General features: G+C 43.2%; 1 protein-coding gene across 3 annotated transcripts in view; it reads right to left on the bottom strand.

Annotated features, from left to right (window-relative positions):
- Nucleotides 1-20,800, bottom strand: part of TRAIP (TRAF interacting protein) — a 59,859-nt gene that overhangs the window by 22,495 nt on the left and 16,564 nt on the right. The window contains exons 2-10 of one of the 3 annotated variants that reach the window (XM_077129268.1): nt 15,259-15,316; nt 14,658-14,741; nt 12,577-12,616; nt 11,860-11,987; nt 10,548-10,642; nt 9,956-10,069; nt 9,138-9,225; nt 8,482-8,571; nt 7,977-8,065 (exon numbers count right to left, since the gene is read on the bottom strand). In XM_077129268.1, coding sequence (XP_076985383.1) covers nt 7,977-8,065; nt 8,482-8,571; nt 9,138-9,225; nt 9,956-10,069; nt 10,548-10,642; nt 11,860-11,987; nt 12,577-12,616; nt 14,658-14,741; nt 15,259-15,316 — 786 coding nt within the window. Of the gene's footprint in view, nt 1-7,976; nt 8,066-8,481; nt 8,572-9,137; nt 9,226-9,955; nt 10,070-10,547; nt 10,643-11,859; nt 11,988-12,576; nt 14,066-14,657; nt 14,742-15,258; nt 15,317-20,800 lie in introns of those variants that run through there. The other 2 variants (XM_077129269.1, XM_077129267.1) reach the window with 2 other exon arrangements.

The raw sequence follows: 20,800 nt of genomic DNA, 5'->3' as shown, positions 1-20,800 counted from the left end.
AAGTGAATCTCAGGGAAATGATGGACAACAAAAGGGGCAAAAATTATAAGAATTATTGGTGTCCCAGAAGGAGAAGAGAAGGGTAAAGGGCTGAGAAGGTTAGCTGAAGATAGAATCAGAGAAAACTTTCCAATCCTTATAAAAGACATAATTATGCAAATCAAAGAGGCCCAATGAATTCCAAATAGAATAAACCCAAACATGCCTACTCCAAGATACATATCAATCAGACTATCAAATATTGAAGAGAAGCAAAAAGTCCTGAAACCTGCACGAGAAAAGTGATCTACTACATACAAGGACTACATACATAAGACTGAGTATGGACTACTCAACAGGCGCCATGGAGGTGAGAAGAGAGTAGTATGATATATTTAAGATACTGAATGAGAAAGGTTTTCCAGCTAAGGATTCCATCTTCAGCCAAGTTGTCCTTCAAAAATGAGGGAGATGGGGTGCAGGGGAAGATCAGTGGTAGAATTTTCGCCTGCCATACAGGAAGACGCACTTCCGGCCCATGCACTTTCCAAAAACAAAACAAACAAGCAAATAAACCAAACAAACAAAAAAAATTCAACAAATGGTGCTGCAATAAAGGGATATTCACATGGGAAAAGAATGAAACTGACCCCCGCCATATAGCATACAAATAATGACAACAACAACAACAAAAGTGAGGGAGAGGTTAAAATCTTCAAAGACAAGCAGAGAGAACTAGCCAACAAGGGACTGCCCAATAAGAAATACTAAAGGGAGCCCTGTCAACCAAAGAAAAAAGACAGGAAAGGAAGGTCTGGAGGAGGGCAGAGACTTGAAGAATACCAGTAAGGGTAATTTAAAGGATGAAAAGAAAGAGAGGGAAAAGAATATATAGATTTGACAAATAAAAACCAAAGGATAAGATGGTAGATTCAAGAACTGCTTTTACAGTAATAACTTTGAATATCAATGGACTAAACTCACTAGTTAAACGAAACAGATTGGCAGAATAGATTATAAAATAGAATCCATCTCTATACTGTCTACAAGAGATAGATCTTAGACCCAAGGACACAAATGGATTGAAAGTGAAAGGATGGAAAAAGATGTTCTATGCAAACTGAAATCAAAATAAATCAGGAGTGGCTATACTGATACTAGATAAAACAGACTTTAAATGTAAAGATGTCACAAGAGATAAGGAAGGACACTACATATTAATAAAAGGGACAATTCACCAAGAAGAAATAACAATCATATATGTCTATGTTTCAAATCAAGTAGTTCCAAAATACATGAGGCAAATACTGGCAAAACTGAAGGGAACTACAGATGTTTCAACAATAGTGGGAGATTTCAATATACCACTCTCCACTGTAGATAGATCAACCAGACAGAGAATCATCAAGGAAATAGAGAACTTAAAACAATGCAATAAATGAATTAGATCAAATTCATTTATAGATCATGCTCAGTTTGTATGCTTTATCTGTATTCAAATAATTGAAATTATTCAAAGCACTTTCTCTGATCATAAGGGAATGAAGCTAGACATCAATAATCACCAAAGAACTAGAGCTTTCACAAATATACAAACACTCTCTTAAATAATCAGTAGCTCGAAGAAGAAATTGCTAGAGAAACTGGTAAATATCTGGAGATGAATGAAAATGAGAATACAGCATATCAGAACTTATGGGATATGGCAAATGCAGTGCTGAGAGAGAAATATCCTTAATGTTTATAATTAAAAAGCAAGAATGAGCCAATCTGGTTGGGACTAATGTAAATCAGAATACAGGGGTAAGGATGACATTATATTTTAGAATTTCACTTACTGTATAAGACCAAAGGAAGAGAGGTTTCCCTTGTCCAAAACCTAAATTTTCTGTAGCACATGATGTAACTCAACCTGTCTGGAAAGCTCATTTAAACAATCCAAACACATGGAGCCCAGAAGGGAAATAAGGACTTATAATTCTGTATAGCTTAATGTAGTACTTGGATACATCCCAGATTATGTTAGGCAGATAATTAAAAAGTATTGGCAAAGTCCCTTAAGGGACTAGAGAAAAAACATGGAACTATAAAGCTTTACCACTGGGGAACCCGATACTGTCTTAAACATTAGGGATTTTAGGGCTTTATCTGAGATTCTAAAAAATTTTCAATCACTAAGATTACTTTCCAGAGACCTATAAACTCCAGATGGTTCCTAGGTCAGCTAAGTCCTAGAACCCAGAGGGGCCAGCCTCTCTAAGAATATTAACTAATTCCATCCCCCTATCCAATATTATCAACACCCTTTTCCAACATGAAAAATTTAGAATGGATATAGGCCAAATACCCCTGAAGATTGGGAGAAGGATCAAAGGAGAAGGAGAAGTTATAACAGAGAAGATAGGATTTAACAAATGAATATGCCTGCTGAATCATTACATTGATATTTCTTTTAGTCTCCAGTATTTTGGAACAGCTGGAAGGAAAAATCTGAAATTGTGGAATGGTAACCCGCCCAAACTATGAAATCTGTTCTGTAGCTGCTGGTCACAGTGTTCTTTAAAAATTATTACTTTTTCTTTTCTTTTTTTGGTATGTTATATTTCACAATAAAAATCATTAAAAAAAAAAAAGAAAGCTAACACCTTGATATTTGAAAAAAAAAAAAAGGCCCAGCAGGAAAAATGGAAAAGATCCTCATTCACACTGATTGTACACCATGTATAGAATGTTTGTATGTCAAGAATGTTTGTATGTTTGTTTGTTAAAGTTTCCAATAAAAATATTAAAAAATAAAAATAAAAAAGATCCGCATTCAGACATGCCACAGTAAATTGCAGAAGCCAAAGGATAAGGAATCATCCTAAAACCGTCCAAAAATGGAAAACAAGTTTACCTACATAAGGGTCAAGAATCAGACTGTGTCAATTTCTCAGAGGCAATACTGGTGGCTAAATGACTAGAAACCAAGGACTTCAGGGTTATGAGGAAGACTAACTTTCCTCCTGGAATTCAAACTGGCAATATAGGCTAAGAGCAGCAGAAAGATATTCCAACATGTAGCCAAGTTCCCTTCCTTAAGGATTATTTCAAGATGAACTTTAGCAAAACAAGGAACTAAATCATGACAGAATAAGTCATAGAATAAAGGAAACACTAGCTCTTTCCAGGAGAGAGTTAGGGAAGTCTAGAATGACTGCTTTGTCAGCCGCCTCTCCTTCACACCCTAAGGGGCTCCCTATGGTGCTTTATGCCAGCCTGGAAAACCAGGGGGTGCCTGAACAAGCATGGCTTGGTGTTCCACAGTCACGGATTAGCAGGAGGAGTAACGACCTCTGTGTGCTAACCTGGATGCAAACATTCCAGAGAGTCATATTTTTAGTTACAAAATGATACCAAAATATGAAGAAATGCCTAAAATCAAACCCTCATATCACCTTACACTGATGTATGTCTTTTGGGGAGAAACTAAGGTCTAGGAGGGCACAGTACTCCCCCAGACCAGGGTGCAGGTTAGAGGAATCATTGACAGTTGTTGGAATGAAAATTGGAGGCACACGTGTTTCCAGTCCCACCAGAGACATCTTCCTCAAGCATTCAAAATGACTTCCACTGTCCTTAGGCTATAACCCATGTTCAGAGGATGGCCTGCAAAACCCTGCTGCTTTTTGAACAGGCTGCCACTGGCCCTTCCCTTCTAAACGTACCCAACTCAGTCTCCCTTCAGATTTGCCATCCTCTCTGCCTGAACTGTTCTTTCCGATACTGGCGAGCCTCATTTCCTCACTTCCTTCAGATCCAGCTCAAATGCCACCAGAAGAAACAGAATTAAAAGTGGTTTCCCTGGAGTAGAAAAGATATGGACAAAGGAGAGCTTCTTTTCCTTTTAGCACCCCTTCAGGAGCATATGTTTTTTTTTTGTTTTTAGCATGGGCAGCCCCGGGAATTGAACCCCGGTCTCTGGCATGGCAGGTGAGAACTCTGCCACTGAGCCACAGCATGATATTTTTAAAAGCACATATGTGTATTATTTTGAGAGTAGGAATTACCCAATCTTTAAAAATAATTATTTGAAATGCTTTGCCCTTTAGATTTTAGTATCATGAGGCTATACCTTGATCATCAGGCTGGACATTGTTTGGGACATTAATTTGCTGAAGGAACTTTGAGAAGAATGTGCATAACTGTTACTGATAGCTCCATAGCTTACCCTCCTTAAGGTCTTCACTGAAGGCCTGTTAAATGCTAGAGCCAGGTCAAGAAAGGGGCAGTCCCTTTGACAGGGCCCCCTCTGACTTTGCTCATTTCTGGTGGCTGTCCCAGTGCTTATTACAGGAAGTTCTTAGTAAATGTTCGTTGAATAAATGTGCCTGTACATTGCAATATGTCAGTAAAGTTAGAGACTTCTTCCAGAACCATGCTGTAATCAATCAGCTATAATGGGATAAGGTAGAGGTAGGGTCTTTGAGGAGACCTGTGTTCTAAGGATCTTGCCACAGGGGCATAAAGAAGATGGCAAAGCTTCCAAGAAGGATTCAACAACTATTTTTGAAAGCTTGGGCCTAGGAGAGGATCTAGAAATTTAAAAAGTTACAAGGGCCAAGCGAGAAAGGGGGAAAATTCAACTTCCCCATTTGGAGAATTCCTGATATTCTTGCAAGCAGTAGGGACAATCAAATCAATAGGCCGAGCCCTCAATCTTGGGGTTTGTTCATATGAAACTTATCCCAGCAAAGGATAGGCTAAGCCTATTTAAAATTAGGCCTAAGAGTCACCCCCAGAGAACCTCTTGTTGCTCAGATGTGGCCTCTTTCTCAGCCAACATGGCAAGTAAACTCACTGCCCTCCCCTCTCTACTTGGGACATGACTCCCAGGGATGTAAACCTCCCTGGCAATGTGGGACAGAAATCCTAGAATGAGCTGGGACTCAGCATCCAGGGATTGAGAAAACTTTCTAGACCAAAAGGGGGAAGAGAGAAAAGGGACAAAATCTCTTAGTGGCTGAGAGATTTCAAACAGAGTCGAGAGGTTATCCTGGAGGTCATTCTTATACATTTTATAGATAGCCCCTTTTTAGTTTAAGATGTATTAGAGAGGCTAGACGGAAGTGCCTGAAAATTTAGAGCTGTGTTCCAATAGCCATGTTTCTTTGACTGTGTGATTGTGAAAGCCTTGTGTCTGAAGCTCCTTTTATCTACAGTATGGACAAATGAGTAAAAAATATGGATTAAAAATAAATAAATAATAGGGGGGAAAATGTTAAAATGAATTGAGTAGACTGAAATACTAGTGATCAATGAAAGGGAGTGGTAAGGGATATAGAAAAAAAATAGGGGGAACAAAGGTTAAAATATATTGGGTAGGGCGGTGCGATGGTGGCTCGGTGGCAGAATTCTTGCCTGCCATGCTGGAGACCTAGGTTCGATTCCCGATGCCTGCCCATGCAAAAACGAAAAACAAATAACGAAACAAAACAAATATATACATATATATTGAGTAGATGAAAATACTAGCGGTCAATGAGAGGGAGGGGTAAGGGGTATGGTATATATGAGTTTTTTCTTTTTTTTTCATTTCTTTTTCTGGAGTGACGCAAATGTTCTAAGAAATGATCATGGTGATGAGTTTACAACTATGTGATGATATTGTGAGTCATTGATTATATACCCAGAATGGAATGTTCATATGTTAAGCATGTTTGTGTCTGTATGTTATGTTTTGTCAATAAAATATATAATAAAAAAAAGAAGGGTTAAAGCTAAAAGTGACAGGCCTGCCACTCTAATTTCTATGCCCAAAAAATAATGAACAATAAGGGAATGAAATTATCCTGTTTGCAGCTTGATGGGAAGCCCAGCCCAGCTTATACAGGCTTGTTAGGTTGATGTCCTGCAGGCTGGAAAGACAGAGGAGACTAAATAGCCCTGCACCAAACTGGGGTGCAGGCCACAGCATGAGGCTTACTCAGAATGAAACTGGCTCATTCCCAATTCAGTACTACAGACTAGATCCCCATCATATAGTATGTGGGCACCAGGCTCAAAGCTGAGTCATCAAAACTGTCTTCCCATCCCTGCCCACACCTCAGTGATCCACTAGAACACAAGCTCCCAGAGAACAGAGGGCCTGACATACAGCAGGCGTTCAATAAGGATATATTGCAGGAACTCAGCCTTCATAGCAGCTGGAATTATAAAGGAAGCAAAAGGTGGTATGCAAACTCCCTGGATGCCTAGAGGCAGCCTGTGTGCTTGTGTTTCCCTCAAGTTGGATGCCTGACACAGAGGACAAGTGCATGGAAACACCCTGAGGTTCATGGAATGGAAAGGCCCACAGGAGCTTGTAGGTAGCAGCACTTAAAGATATCTTAGGAAAAAGATTTTTACTCCCCTGCTATGAGGCAGCTTGGGTTCTAAAGGTTTGTCGACAACAGATGACCTCAGAGACTATCAACTCCCTGAAAGTTGGGACTATACTTGCTGAGATCCTGAGAGAGCTTATGTTACCTGGAGCTTCCAAAGTGGCATAGCCATGGACTCTGAGGGTGGGGTGAAGCAGAAGGCTAGAAACAGAGCTTCATTTGTCAGAATCAATAACAGGATGGACCTCACAGAGGGTCATGAGCCCCATCACTCTCCCATAGCCCTTTCTTGGTCTAACCTAAATCAGGACAGGCAGGCAGGCAGGCAACTCTGGCTTCACAGAGATGAGATGGAAGATGCTGAGGTAAAAAAGCAGAGAATAAGACTGAGGAATTAAAGGCACAATATGGATGGGAGAAAATTGGCTTGCATGCATTCACTCTCCCACGCAGATGCTCACAGGTACTATGATACGGGGAAAGGGCAGGGTGCACATGTGATGAAGCTGGTGATGACAGACACAGATTAAGATGTAATTCCTGGTCTAATCACAGCTGTGTGTGTACATTTCAGGTGGATCAGATTCAATAAGACACTAGAGGACCTCTGTGGCCCACACCACCTGCCACAGCATCTGACCAAGAAGTGCTAACTGTGCAGAGGATGGCAAGCTTACACCTGCTGAAGAGGCTAGGGAAGGTGTTTTAGGACAGCTAACCTTTCAATGTGGGGAAAAGCTGAAGCAAAGGCACAGAGACAGTAAGGCAAAGAGGGATATGGCTGAAGCCTAAGGATAAACTGCAAACCACTCCATAAACTGCAGACTTATGGCTCCAAGAGTGCCTTGGGCACAGTGCCAAGGGTTCCAGGAAATGTTTGGGGGGATGGCACAGTTCCCAGAGCTGTGTTTTAGGGCAGTCTCCCTAGAGCTGATGTGTTAGGCAGACCTGAGGAGCAGGGGAACAGTCTACAAACATCGCATGGAGGTGATGTCAGAAGAAAAGGGTCAGGAGGCACCAGAGGTTAGATGGGCAGGCTCTAGCAACTGACTGGATGTGTGGATGAGGGAAAGTATTGATTTTCCAAGACATTGAAAAGTGACTCAAATAAAAGTCGGGTTCACTGAGGGGAGTTGTGTGTTTTCTGTCTGGGCCATCAGCTGGGGTCCTCTTGCAGGCAGAAGGTAGCCCTGAGGATGTTCTCGGCCAGTCTGCGTCTGTGAAATACTCAGGAAGAGGAATGACTGCCCACTTTTGTTAGGGCTGCCAATCCCTCCAACTCTTGGCTCCCTCTGCTGGCAGCTTTAAGGCACACGTGTCTGGGACCCAAGGGAAATTGTTTAAAAGTGTACGGTTTATTTCAGAATTTGGGGCAGGTAACGATGATGTATTTGGTGAGCCATTCCATAAACAGGATGCCCTGAGACAACCAATGTTCCTGCCCTGCTCTCGGGCTATCTCCTGCTCCTCTCTGGCCTACCGTAGCCTCTCCACATTAAAACTGGCATTTATATTCAAAGCTGCTTTCCAGCTAAGTCCTGTCTTGTCCCGGGGCAAGAGGGGCCACTCATCCCATCAAAGCTAGGAAGTTCTTCCAGGTTGTTACCCCTGCCCCACTCCGGAGGTTCAACAAACCTCTCTAGAACCAGGCGGTTGACAGTTTCACTGGCCACTGGTGGTAGGTTCAGGGTTTCCTGCAGCATCGTTAACTTCTTTTTCAGACTCTTAGGGAAAGAAAGAGAAGGGTGAGAGAGAGGAGTCTAGTGAGGGCACCAAGTCCAGAGGACAGGAGCATATGCACTTGGAACAGAGTAAGGTCTGAAACTCCAGCACCAGGCTCAAGAGGCCAGAACTCTCCCCTGGTGGAGCTCCTCCACACGTGAGTAAGGATCCCAAGGATGTAGGTACAGGACAGACTGCGAGGGAAGACCCACGGGGCTGTCCACCCTCTGTTAAAGAGGCCCAGGCTCCAACCTAGTACCAAGATGCTCATCCTTACCAACCCTGCCAGAGGAAGATGCAGGGTGCCCAGAATCACCACCAATGACTGGTGCACAGCATCTGGGCAGACAGTCCTGCCCTGTTCTCGGAAGGTACACAAACCACCATTCATTTCTATCAGGACAGGGATATTTCTCACTGTGATTTCCTTGTCAGCACTCTGTAAGTCCTTCTGGGCTGATCTCAGCTCCAACTTGGCCTGATCCAGTTCAGAGTAGACTGTCTGCAACTACAAGAAAGTACAGGTAATAAAGGATGCGCAAAAGGGTGGCCATGTGCCCTGCCCACACCTGCAATAATCCAGTGCATGGCCAGAGTAGCCTATAAGAGATCCTTTAGGGAGCAGAGAAAAGAGACACCAGCTCTCTGGGGCCAGGAACCTCTGAAGCTGTCCAGGAACAGTGGTTGCTTCTTTCACCCTGTGGTTCAAGGATATACCATGCCCAGAAGTGAGGCCAGCTATGCTGACCAATTAGGCTCCGAGAACCTTACTACTACTGTCCTGGTATAAAAACAAACCTCTGAAGTTATCATATCTGGGCCTGTGCTCTCCAGTCAGTTTGGGAGGACTGCCTCCAAGATCTGTTACTCCAAGTGGGACAAGCCATAAAGCCAGAGTCAATGCCCAGTAAGGACCAGGAACCAGTCCCTGTGAGTCACCCAAGGGTCCCAAGGAGTGGGATGCACGGTCAGGCCTCATGATCTTGCTCAAGAAACCTGAGTGAGGATGACAAAAGGAGAACCACCTCCAAGGAACAAGTTTCTCCCCTCACTTTCACCTCTCCACTAAATTACCTTGTTTCTGGAAGAAAACAAGTCCTTCCTCAGTTTGTCAGCCTGCTCTCCCAAGGCCTTCCGTGCCTCCTTTAGGTTCTCATACTCCCTGCAAAGTGGCCATGGGAAGAGATCAGGTTGCCAGAATGGGACAGTCTGTTGTCTTGCTGGTCAGTCTGAGCCACAACACCAACCTAACACAAAGCTCTGCCTGACCTCTCAGACCACTCTCACACCGACTCTGAGATCTGAACCAAAGAGAGGCCAGGTGGTACTATGGTGACTTTAAAGTGTGTGCAGGAAGCCCTGGCCTCACTAGAACTCCCCTCTTCCAACTCCCACAGGAAACGTTTGGACCCTCCGTGCCTGCCAGCCAAGTGGTCCCCTCCCCCTGCAAACTCAAATCCACCATAGTCCTAGCAGAGGGCCTATTGGGACTAAAACCTGGAACTGGGGGTAGATAATCTGAGCAAAATTTTTTATCTAAGCCAGGCAGGATCAGTAACAATCCTGATGGGAAACAGGCCCAAGATTGCTATGGGCCTTATAGCTCAGAGAGCTGGGCCAATCCTCTCAGAAATAACACTTGAAATACCCATTCAACTCTCCCAGAAACCCTATGAGGCAGTTCTATTATTATCTCCATTCAGGAAGCTGATATTCACAGCTAAGAAACTGGACCTAGGTTTCAGCTGGTGAGAGGTAGAGTCAGGGTTCAAACTGAGGCAACAAGGCTTCAAAACTTGCTCCTCAGTGCCAACTGCTTTGCTTAACAAAAGATAGGTAGCCGATGGAGAGGCACGACTCCTGGGCTTGGGAAGAGGGGCAATGGTACACACTTCTTGAGGGACACGCAGTACACAGCCAACTGCTCCACTGCTGACTGTCCCACACCCATGTCTCGGATCATCTCTTCAACTTCGGGCCGCTGGCTCTGGAGTAGGAGCTCAATCCTGAAAAACACCCAGCCCATGGCTTTTAAAATCTGGAGGCTTATGGGTAGGTAACCAGTACAGCTCTGCCTCCCTTTGCTGTTACTATGGTGACAGCCAAGGCTGCTAGGATGCTTCAGTAGGCGGGTCTGCCCAAGGAAAATCCTCACGGCAGAGCTGGGTACAGCTCTAGAAATGCTGCTGGGGAAGGAAGGGTGCTGGCAAAAGGGCCCCAAGATCAGGGATCCCTAGAAAGACGTTTATGGAAGGAAAGAAACGACAGGTCACCTGGCCATAAGCAGCAGGACAGGGAAGAGTATTGTAAGGGCTCCCATGGAAAGTGGAGGAGTCCACAGAGGATAAGCAAGGAGACCTGGGTCCATACAGAGCCTGTGGAAATTTGAGCCAGAGGTGGCCCAACTCCATTCCCTAGTACAGGACTGACAACTGTGCTACCTTGGGTCCCCAAGTACCAGGGCAGGCCCAGCTCCAAGCTCACCGCTCCATGGTCTTCATCTTGCTTCTGAGTCGGCGGGCCTCTTCCCGTGCTTGTTTGTTTTCATCCTGCTGCTGTTCTAAATACTTCATTTGCTTCTGAAGGGTAAACACACCCACACCTGTTGCTTGGAGGGTCCTAAAGGCCATGGCTAAGCTCACTGGGAAAACTCCACCCTAGAGCTCTTTGTCCCACATCTTTTGAAAATGCTGATAACCATATGCTCTAGTTTCTGGGAGACCAGAATCCTGGGCCCCACTCTGGCTTGTGCTTACTTTGCTAAGAGGCACTAGGCCAGCTCCTTCCTCATCTTCCTTCTTGCTCCCTCCCGAGATATGTCTCACATCAGGTATAACTCACTGCCAGCTTCTATGGCCCACTGTGGGCTGCTGAGGTCCCATGGCACATTTTGTGCAGGCAGCAAGAAAAGCCTGGGGCACAAATCTAGGCCAAACCATCTATCAGTCAGGCCAACAGACATGCCAGAATAAGAGGGCTAAGCCAGAGACAGCGGACCAGGCTACCCTCAGCATAAGTCCTCTCCATTTCTGATATGGGAATGCCATCAGAGACTCCTATTCTGCAGCTAGGTGCTGCTTCACTCCCTCCCTCCTACCAGCCAGGCCACATGATCCAGCCCAGTTCCTAAGCAGGAACAGAGACAATGAACATCCTGGGGCCTTGTCTGTTCATAAGAACAGCTCCCTTTTCCTTTCAAATGGCATCCAACAAGGGCCGCTACTGCTGCGAGGCCAGAACATCAATCATGTATTCAGATCAATTGCTTCTTGCCCCTTGGAGAGCAAGAGGCTCACCAACCCAGACTGATACAAAATTCATCTGGGTCTGGGGCAGCTTGCTCTGCAGACTTTGATCTGCCAGGTCAGCTCAGCACAGCTGACTTCAAAGGCCCCTGCTGCTTCTGGGATGCTGTTTGATCTGGCTCCAGAGAACGGCCCAGCCAAGGACTCGAGTGTTAATGGAAGGCTCTTGAGGCTGGTCTCGTCAGAGAGCCACTTTTAGAAACATAGCCTAACCTCACCAAGGTCTGAGCAATCTGTCTATGAAGCACTAGGAAGGCCTCGTTTCTCCAAACTACCTAGTACAAAATCCACAGGCAGGGCCAATATGGCCCTTTTCTAACGGGTTGGCTGGGCACAGAATGGGAAAGCCTGGAGAAGAAGGGATCTGCCTCCATTTTACAACTATACAAACCAAGGTACTGATCCAGACAGAACCAAATTAAACTGAATGATGAGTCCAAGCAGAGGTTACCCGCCTGCCAACTCTGTGCCCACAGGACCTAGCAACTCACCTTGAGGGTGGAACAAAGCATCTCAGCCTTATCTAAGGCCTTCTGCAGAGATTCCACAGTGGCATTACGCTCTTCCAGGGTGTCCCGGAGAGTGTCAATGATGGCCTGGCTGTCCCGTTTCTCCTTCTCTGTAATGAGGAGGTGAGGAGGAGGCCCACTCACGTATTAGTATGGGAACCTGGGCCCAAGCACCCTATCCTTGAGTCAGGTGAGGGACAGGGCTCAGGCCAGAAATTGGGAGGCCCACTTCTCTTTTTGGTATGCACCAAATCATGAAAGACAAGCCAGTGCCTCTTCATTTGGGGAACAAGACCCTCTTTCTGCTGTGTGGAACTATTTAGAAAAAGATTTCACTGCTCCCTCCTTCCATGGGTCTAGTTACTTCATCAACCCAAAACTCAAGCAAGTGCATGCCAAACACAGCAGCTGAGTCCTCTCTTGCAGACACTGTCCCATCAAGTACCTCCCTCCCAGTCCTGGCCCTGGGCAAGAAACCCCAGACAAAGATAAGATGCTCTCATGGTCAAAGTAGACAGCTTCAGTCACTCCCTTTCCTCTCCTTTTCTGCCAGTCACGAGAGCTGGCAAGATTCTTGAACATACAAAGCAAGGAGAGACCCCAGCTGTGCCAGGAATTTGGTGGCCTTTCTCCTATGGACCCTCCCTTCAGCACATAAGTCAGGGGCTTTCCAGGGCCCCTTGTCTCTTTCTAACTCACCTTTCTGGGAAAGCTGGGCTCTGGTATTGTCCAGTTCATTCTGTAAGGCAATATCCACACTAAGCAGCAGTAAAGCATCATAGCTGATATCCACCTGGCCTCCCATAAGGCTCTGGGGAGCCTCAGGAGGGGACGATAAAGCCTTTAGGTCCAAGGAGGCATGGATCATCCTGTATCTCAGGGCAAAGCTAAGCCAACAATGGAGAGATGAGCAGTGTCTTATCTCTATGTGCCTTTGAAACAAAGTAGGTATGGTAAAGAAAAATAATCTTAGGAACAAGTCCCTAGGACATGGAGAGAGACAGAAGATGGGTAGAAGTAATGTTGGGCCCGTGTGACCAGTCTCAACAGCAGAAGCTTCCATCACTTCCTTGGCCCTTGCTGGCCCTTGCACTCTATGGGTGTCAGCTGCACTCACCAGGGACACAGAGTCGGGATGCCCAAGGACCTTAGGCCTTCAACCCTGCAACCTACCTGCTTTGCAGCCTACTTTGCTCTGAGCTCCAGGCTGGCTCTGTGAATCATAAGACTTCTGGCCTCAGAATCCAATAGGAGGCACCAGCTAGTGTAGGTGAAGTTGGAGCTGGGATAACCTTGTGTCCCTAGGCAAAACTTCATGTGCTAAACTCTAACCAAGCTGTCACAAGAGTCAAGTGAATTTCTCAAAGTCTACACATTTATATTCCAGAACCACCATCCACAGAACCACTAAGAGACTTGGACAGAACTGAATCCATCTTCCATGCAGGACTCCAGATCACTTAACATCCCTGTAGGTAAGAGTGATTGATACTTACTCTATCAGAAAAGCCAAGGCTCTGCAGAACCAGAAGGCTCAACCAAGGGTCTATGCTGTAACTCCATGGAATCCAGACAAACCCTCCTCCAAATCACCCTTCCCAGGTTAACACAGACTTTCTACCCAGGACTCTAGGAGCACGAACTTCTGGTGGACAGGCTGGTCAGTGTAGGCTGAATAGCTGGAGATAGAAGTGGGCAGTAGGGACAGGCACACAAGGGCTGCCTGACAGCAGACACCAGCCCAAGGCTGCTGTACTACTACCAAAGTCCCCTGGCTCCTTCCATACTCCACCAGGGTGCCTTCCAAGACCTTGCTCCAAACTACTCAAGTTGATAGGTCTCTGTCTCTCCCAATCTGTCTTTGAAAGCCGGAAAAGATGATGCTGTTTTTGTTTCCTTCATCACAGGTAAGGCACCAATTAAAACTGGAAGTAGTTACCATGACAATGAACATGCTGGCTCTGAGCACAAAAGCTCCACATGCTTGAAGCAACAGGGCTCCAAGGACATTGCCACATCCCTGGGCCGAGGATGAACAAACCCCGTTTTGACCGATGCTTGGCAAATTAATACTTGGAGTCCAGGGTTGTGAACCCCAATTCAACTTCCTTAAGAGGTTTCTGCCAAGATATCACCCTCATGCACAAAGAAAGCTAAATTTTAGACTCGGAGGAAAAGTAGTAGAAAAGGAGGGACATGAGGGACCCCACCACCACCACCACCACCACCAACACACATACACACACACAATGTGGGTTTCCGCCCTGGCTGCACTTCTTAATTCCAGGAACACTGCCCTCTATCCTTGGTCCGAGGAATGGCAAGACATCTATATTTATAACAAGTTCCCCAGGCAGTTTGGAGACACAGCCAGGTTTGGGAATAGTTCACACATCTCCCCTGGCTAAGGAGTAGAAGTTTTCTAATCTTTAGCAGGAAAGTGGATTGGGCAGGATGAATACAGGGCTTCTGTAAGGTGAGGGGACCTCAGAAGAGACACTCTGCCTTTGGGTTGGAATTGCCCTGAAATCCCAAGATGGGGACTTTCAGTTGAGTAGCTCTGATATTTCCTAATAGTGTATTTTTCCAATTAGCATACCTCTCACTCCAAATTTCATCAGTACTTGTCCTCTGCTCTCCTTCCTTCCACTTTGAAATCTCCACCAAGTCTTCATATCATACCCCCATCTCCATATTCTAGGTAACTTCCCTGGGTAAGAGTAGAGAGTGAACTCCAAGAGGACCTGGGGGATTCAGTGAGACGAGTAAGTTCTGGGTACCTTTAAAAATTCTGCATCCAAAACAGTCTCCTCCTCCTGGGCAAGGTCAAAGAAGAGCTTATTGATAATAGTTCTTCTGCCAACCTGTACGGGAGTACAAGATAGAGTCTGATCACTGGCTGGGAAAAGGGCAAGCAGGATGGAGGTGCACATGGATCCAACTGCCTGCCTAACATGAACATCAGGACTTCGCCCAGACTTAACCTTTCATAGTACATTGGAGTCAGAAGACCTCTGCAATCCTGCAGGCACCCCAAGCTGGGGTTGCTAGTCTTATGGTCACTGAAGTCATGTCACTGCAGATGAATGTGGTGAATACTCACAAGACACCCCAGTGCCTTGAAAAAATTGGGAAAGGCAAGGAAAGAGGCCAAATCTATCTAAGTGAAGACTGGCCCAAGCAACGAGTCTATATGCCAGCTACCCTTAGGTATAAGCAGGCCTCCTAAGCTACTCAGTGGCACAGCAAATGAGGCCAACTGGGCTCAAACCACAAGGGTCCAAAAAAATATTCCCTAATTTCAGAGCTCTTTCCTCATTCCTGCTCCCTGGCAAGGAGGAGACATATTCAGCTGAGGCGATCCCACTCCAACACCCTCACCTGGATTCGGCACTGAGGGCAGGTCCGACTTGGCGCTGTCTCGAACCACTGAATCAGGCTGGAATGAGAAGCAGAAAAACAGACTGTGAGCCCTGGCTTGGCTGGGAACACAGAATCCTGGAAGCTTCCCTGGTCTCAAAGATATCTGTCTTGCTCCTCTATAACCCAAAGCCTGCCTGCCCAGGAGGGCAGTAAGATGAGTGGTGGGTGATAGCAAACTCCCAAAAAGGCTGACTGGTATACAACACTCAGAGCAACTGGGCCCTCTTTTAGCCTGCTGGCTTGTCCCTCCAACTCCTGAGCTGCTCTTTGGGCAAGCTTGGGTTTTTACTACGACGTAACAGTCGAAGGTCAGGGTCCTTCAGAGATAGGGATTCTGATAACAACCCCACCCCCTACCCTTGCCTTAAGCTGGGACCCCAAAGAGCTAAACTTAAGTTAAGGGCAAATCAGAATTAAAAGTACATAGCACGCCCCTATGTGGGACATGACATCCAGGGGTAAATGCCTCCCGGCATGGGAGATGATCCCTAGGGATGAGTCTTGCGTGGGGTCGACAATGCCATCCTGAACAGAAGGGGGAAAAGAATTGTAACAAATAAGGTATCAGTGGCTCAGAGAGTTCAAATAGTGTCGAGGGGCTACTCCAGAGGTCACTTTTACACAAGTTTCAGTCAGACAATTCTACCTATCATAACCTGCCGAACCCCAACCAAAACCATTCCAGCCAATCCTAAAGAACACCTAGGGTAATATATAAGACTCTACAAAGGTTCCATGCACTAGGGTAACTTTCCAGAAACCTACAACCTCCAGATGGGTCCCTGGGCCAAGTAAGTCCTGAAACCTGGAGAGGCCATCCTCTCTAGAACATTAGCGAGTTCCATCTCCCTACCCCATATTAGTGACAAACCCTTCCAACATGAAAAAGTTGGAATGGGCATAGCCCAAATACCCCTAAAGAGTGAGATAGAAAGATCAAAAATGACAGTGGAATTATACAGAGAAGGTAGGATTTAACAAACGAGTATGATTGCTAAATCATTAAATCAATACTTCTTTTAGTCTCCAGTGTTTTAGAGCAGCTAGAATTAAGGACCTGAAATTGTGGAATTGTAAAGCCATACCAAACTCTGAGATCTGTTCTACAACTAATTTTAAATTTATAGCTTTTCTGTATATATGTTATTTTTCACAAAAAGAAAAAAAAACCGTGATTGTGATGATAAAAAAATATTTATTCCTTCTATCCTTCAATGTTCTGGAGCCCATGGTAAATTCTGGGATCTATCCTGAAACTACTTGTTGAAGAGTGCTTGACAATTATTGCTTTTTTCTTTCTTTGCTTTATATATATGTAATATTATACAATAAAAAAAGTTAAAAAAAATAAAGAGAGAGGCAAGACAAATATATAAATTATATTTTATCTATTAATTAATATAACTGGTAAGCGTATAAAAGTAAATCAGAATAAAACCTCTGCTACAGTTAATTAATATAAACCGATTATCTAATGTTTTATTTCTGAAAGCAGCCTCATTTCAAAATGCTTATAAAAATGAGAGCTTACAGATGTGGCCTCTCTCAGCCAACACGACAAGCAAACACACTGCCCTTCCCCTCTCTATGTGGAACATGACTCCCAGGGGAGCAAACCTTCCTGGCAACATGGGACAGAAATCCTAGAATGAGCTGGGACTCAGCATCAAGGAAATGATAAAACCTTCTAGACCAAAAGGGGGAAGAGAGAAATGAGACAAAATAAAGTGTCTCATTGGCTGAGAGATTTCAAACAGAGTTGAGAGGTTATCCTGGAGGTTATTCTTATGCATTATATAGATATCACCTTTATAGTTAAGGTATAGTGGAGAGGCTGGAGGGAAGTGCCTGAAAATGTAGTGTTGTGTTCCAGTAACCATATTTCTTTTTTTTTTAATTAATTAAAAAAATTAACAAACCAAATAAAACATCAACATATATAATCAGTAATTCACAATATCACTTAGTTGCATATTCATCATTTCTTAGAACATTAGCATTAATTCAGAAAAAGAAATAAAAAGACAATAGAAAAAGAAATAAAAATGAACACAAAAACAGTAGCCATGTTTCTTGAAGATGACTGTATATAGCTTTCACAGTGTGACTGTGTGATTGTGAAAACCTTGTGTCTGAGGCTCCTTTTATCTATGGTACGGACAGATGAGGAAAATATATAGTTAAAAATAAACAAATAATAGGGGAAAGAAATATTAAAATAAATTTAGTAGATTGAAATGCTAGTGATCAATGAAAGGGAGTGATAAGGGATATAGAAAAAAATAGGGGAAACAAGGCTAAAATATATTGGGTAGATGGAAATATTAGCAATCAATGAGAGGGAGGGGTAAGAAGTATGGTATGTATGAGTTTTTTTCTTTTTTCTTTTTATTTCTTTTTCTGAATTGATGCAAATGTTCTTAGAAACGATCATGATGATGAATATACAACTATGTGATGACATTGTGAGTTATTGATTATATATTCAAGGATGGAATGATTATATGGTAAGAATGTTCGTGTTTGTACATTATGTTTAAAAAAAAATTAGAGCTTAGAGGGTAAGCTTTAACCGTTATCATTAAATTCTAAGGTGCTTTACTCAAAACAAACAAACAAAAAAACCACAAAGCTTGAAAATATCAATAGAGATTAGAACCAAAATAGTGACATAGCTATTCTGAAAAAGAACCAAAGAGAAATACTAAAACTGAAAAACTGCCAAAATTAAGGATTAAATAGATGGATTTAACAGTAGTTCAGACATAACTGAAGAATTAGTAAACTGAGATAGGTGAGAGGAAACATTGAGAATTAAAAAGATGGAAAAATATAGAAAAGACAGTAAGAGACACAGAAGATTCTGTGAGAGGGTCCCTCATATATTGCAGAAAGAAAGTATGGTAGGCAGAATAATGCTCTACCCCACCCTCACCTCTGCCAAATGTCCAGGTCCTAATCCTTGAAAGCTATGACTATGTTATCATACATGGCAAAAGGCACTTTGCAGATGTGATTAAGTTAAAGATCTTGAGAGAGGGAGATTATCCTGGCCGAGGTGGGCCTAATGTAATCACAAGGGTCCTTATAAGTGGGAGGTAGCAGCCCAAGAGTCAGACAAAGATATCTGAAGATACCATGCAGCTGGCTTTAAAGATGGAGGAAGGGGCCACAAGTCAAGGAATGCAGCAGCCTCTAGAAGCTGAAGAAACAGATTCTCCTCTAGAGCCCAGCCAACTGGTTTCAGCCAAGTAAGATCCACTTTGGACTTCTAATCTCCAGAAGTATAAGACGTAATTTTGTAGTGTTTTTAAGTCACTAAATTAATGGTAATTTGTAAAAGCAGAAATGGGAAACTGATACAGAAAGGAAAGAGATAATGGGTTAGAGGCAATATGTGAGGAGATAATGGCTGATAATTTTCTAGAACTGATTAAAGAAATCAGCCCACAGATTAAAGAAACCCAAACAGGATAAATAAAAACAAATACGCATTGGGTACATCATGGTGAAACTGCAGAAAACCAAAAGTCAACAAAAACTCTAAAGATAGTAAGAGTGGGAGGGTGGTATAACAAATTATGTTTAAAGGACTAACCAACAAAGTAAAACCTGTCTTTAGTAACTACAATAGAAGCTAGAAAACAGTGGAATGATACTTACAATATGATGAAAGAAAATAATAGCCCAACCTAGAATTATATACCTAGCAAAATATCTTTCAAGAATGAAGATAAAACTTCAATTTCTGTGTAAGCTCAAAGGGAGAGATGTTTATTTGGTGCAAAATTTATATTTTGAGTAGCAATTATCTAATTTAACTTGTGTGGTCAGTTTATTTGAACACCATAATTACATGGAATCTTGAATAAGGCTTAAGAACTTGTTGGTTTGTACAGGTTAGTATGGTGCCCCAATATACTCCAGAGTAATTTGGGCAGAAAATAAAAAAGTATTTGCAAAGTCTCCTCGGGGGAATGGGGAGAAAGGAGAAAATATTAAACTTCCCCATCTGGACAATTCCTGATATTCTCGCAAGCAGTGGGGGCAACCAATTCAATAGGCTGAGCCCTCAATCTTGGGGCTCACCCTATAAAACTTATTCCTGCAAAGGAGAAGCTAAGCCTACTTATAATTATGCCTAAGAGTCACCCCCAGAGAGCCTCTTTTGTTGTTCAGATGTGGCCTCTCTCTAGGCCAACTCAACATGTGAACTCACTGCCCTCCCCGCTATGTGGGAAATGACTCCCAGGGGAGTAAATCTCCTTGGCAACATGGGACATGACTCCCAGGATGAACTAGGACCTGGCACGATGGGATTGAGAAAGGCTCCTTGACCTAAAGGAGAAGAGCAAAATGAGACAAAGTTCAGTGGCTGAGAGATTTCAGAGTCGAGAGGTTATTCTGGATGTTATTTCTATGCATTATATAGATATCCCTTTTCAGTTTATGGTGTATTGGAGTGGCTAGAAGAAGTACCTAAAACTGTTGAACTGTGTTCTAGTAGCCTTTATTCTTGAAGACAAATGTCTAACTATATAGCTTTTACAATGTGACCATGTGATTGTGAAAACCTTGTGTCTGCTGCTCCTTTTCTCCAGGGTATGGTCAGATGAGTAAAAAAAAATAAGGATACAAAATAAATAAATAATGGAATGGACAAATGGTAAAAAATTAGGTAGAATGAAATTGTGAGCCACTGATTGTATACTATGGATGGACTGCATATATGTGAAGATTTCTCAATAAAAATATTTTTTAAAAAAAGAATGAAGATAAGGACATTCTTCAAAGAAACAAAAACTGAGTGTTCACAACCAGCAGACCCTCACCCACTAAAGGGAATTCTAGATGGTGCACTTCAGGTAGAAGGACAATGATGCCATACTGAAGTTTGGAGATGCAGGAAGGAATGAAGAGCAAAGTGGTAAATATGTGAGGAAATCTAAATGAACACTCAATGTATAAAACAATAAGAACATTGCCTTGTGAAGTTTAAAAATACATAGAATTAAAATACTTAGTAACAACAGCAAAGAAGTGACAAATACATCTAACTGCATTAGAAGTGTACGATGTACCTTAATGAAAAGGATGTGGGGGAAAAAGTGTCCTGCATAACTTTGGAAAATAGTTTTTTGATTGAAAAAATGTAAGACTAAAGACAAAATCAAAAACAAAAAACAATTTTTTAGAGTACATAAACACCATACTCTAGTTAAGAAATTTGTTTCTCACAGGAGTACAGGTTAATAATTCTGAAACTACTATAAACCCTATGATGCTGGACTAGAGCAAGAGATATCAGTATGAACTCATATATATTTATATTTATATGTATATACACATAAATGAACATACACACATACACATACATACAGGGGTAAGTGTGTACCTTGACTAGTATAAAACACATAAATTTCCTAGCTCTGACCACTGAGAGGGCCTAGAAGCAATGAGCACACCCAGCACCCAGATCTTGGCTTCTAAATATTATTCT

This window comes from Tamandua tetradactyla, chromosome 15 (genome assembly GCF_023851605.1).
Source record: "Tamandua tetradactyla isolate mTamTet1 chromosome 15, mTamTet1.pri, whole genome shotgun sequence".
Lineage (NCBI taxonomy): Eukaryota > Metazoa > Chordata > Mammalia > Pilosa > Myrmecophagidae > Tamandua > Tamandua tetradactyla.
Note: the sequence above shows the minus strand (reverse complement) of the source record. Positions and strands in the feature narration are given on the sequence as shown.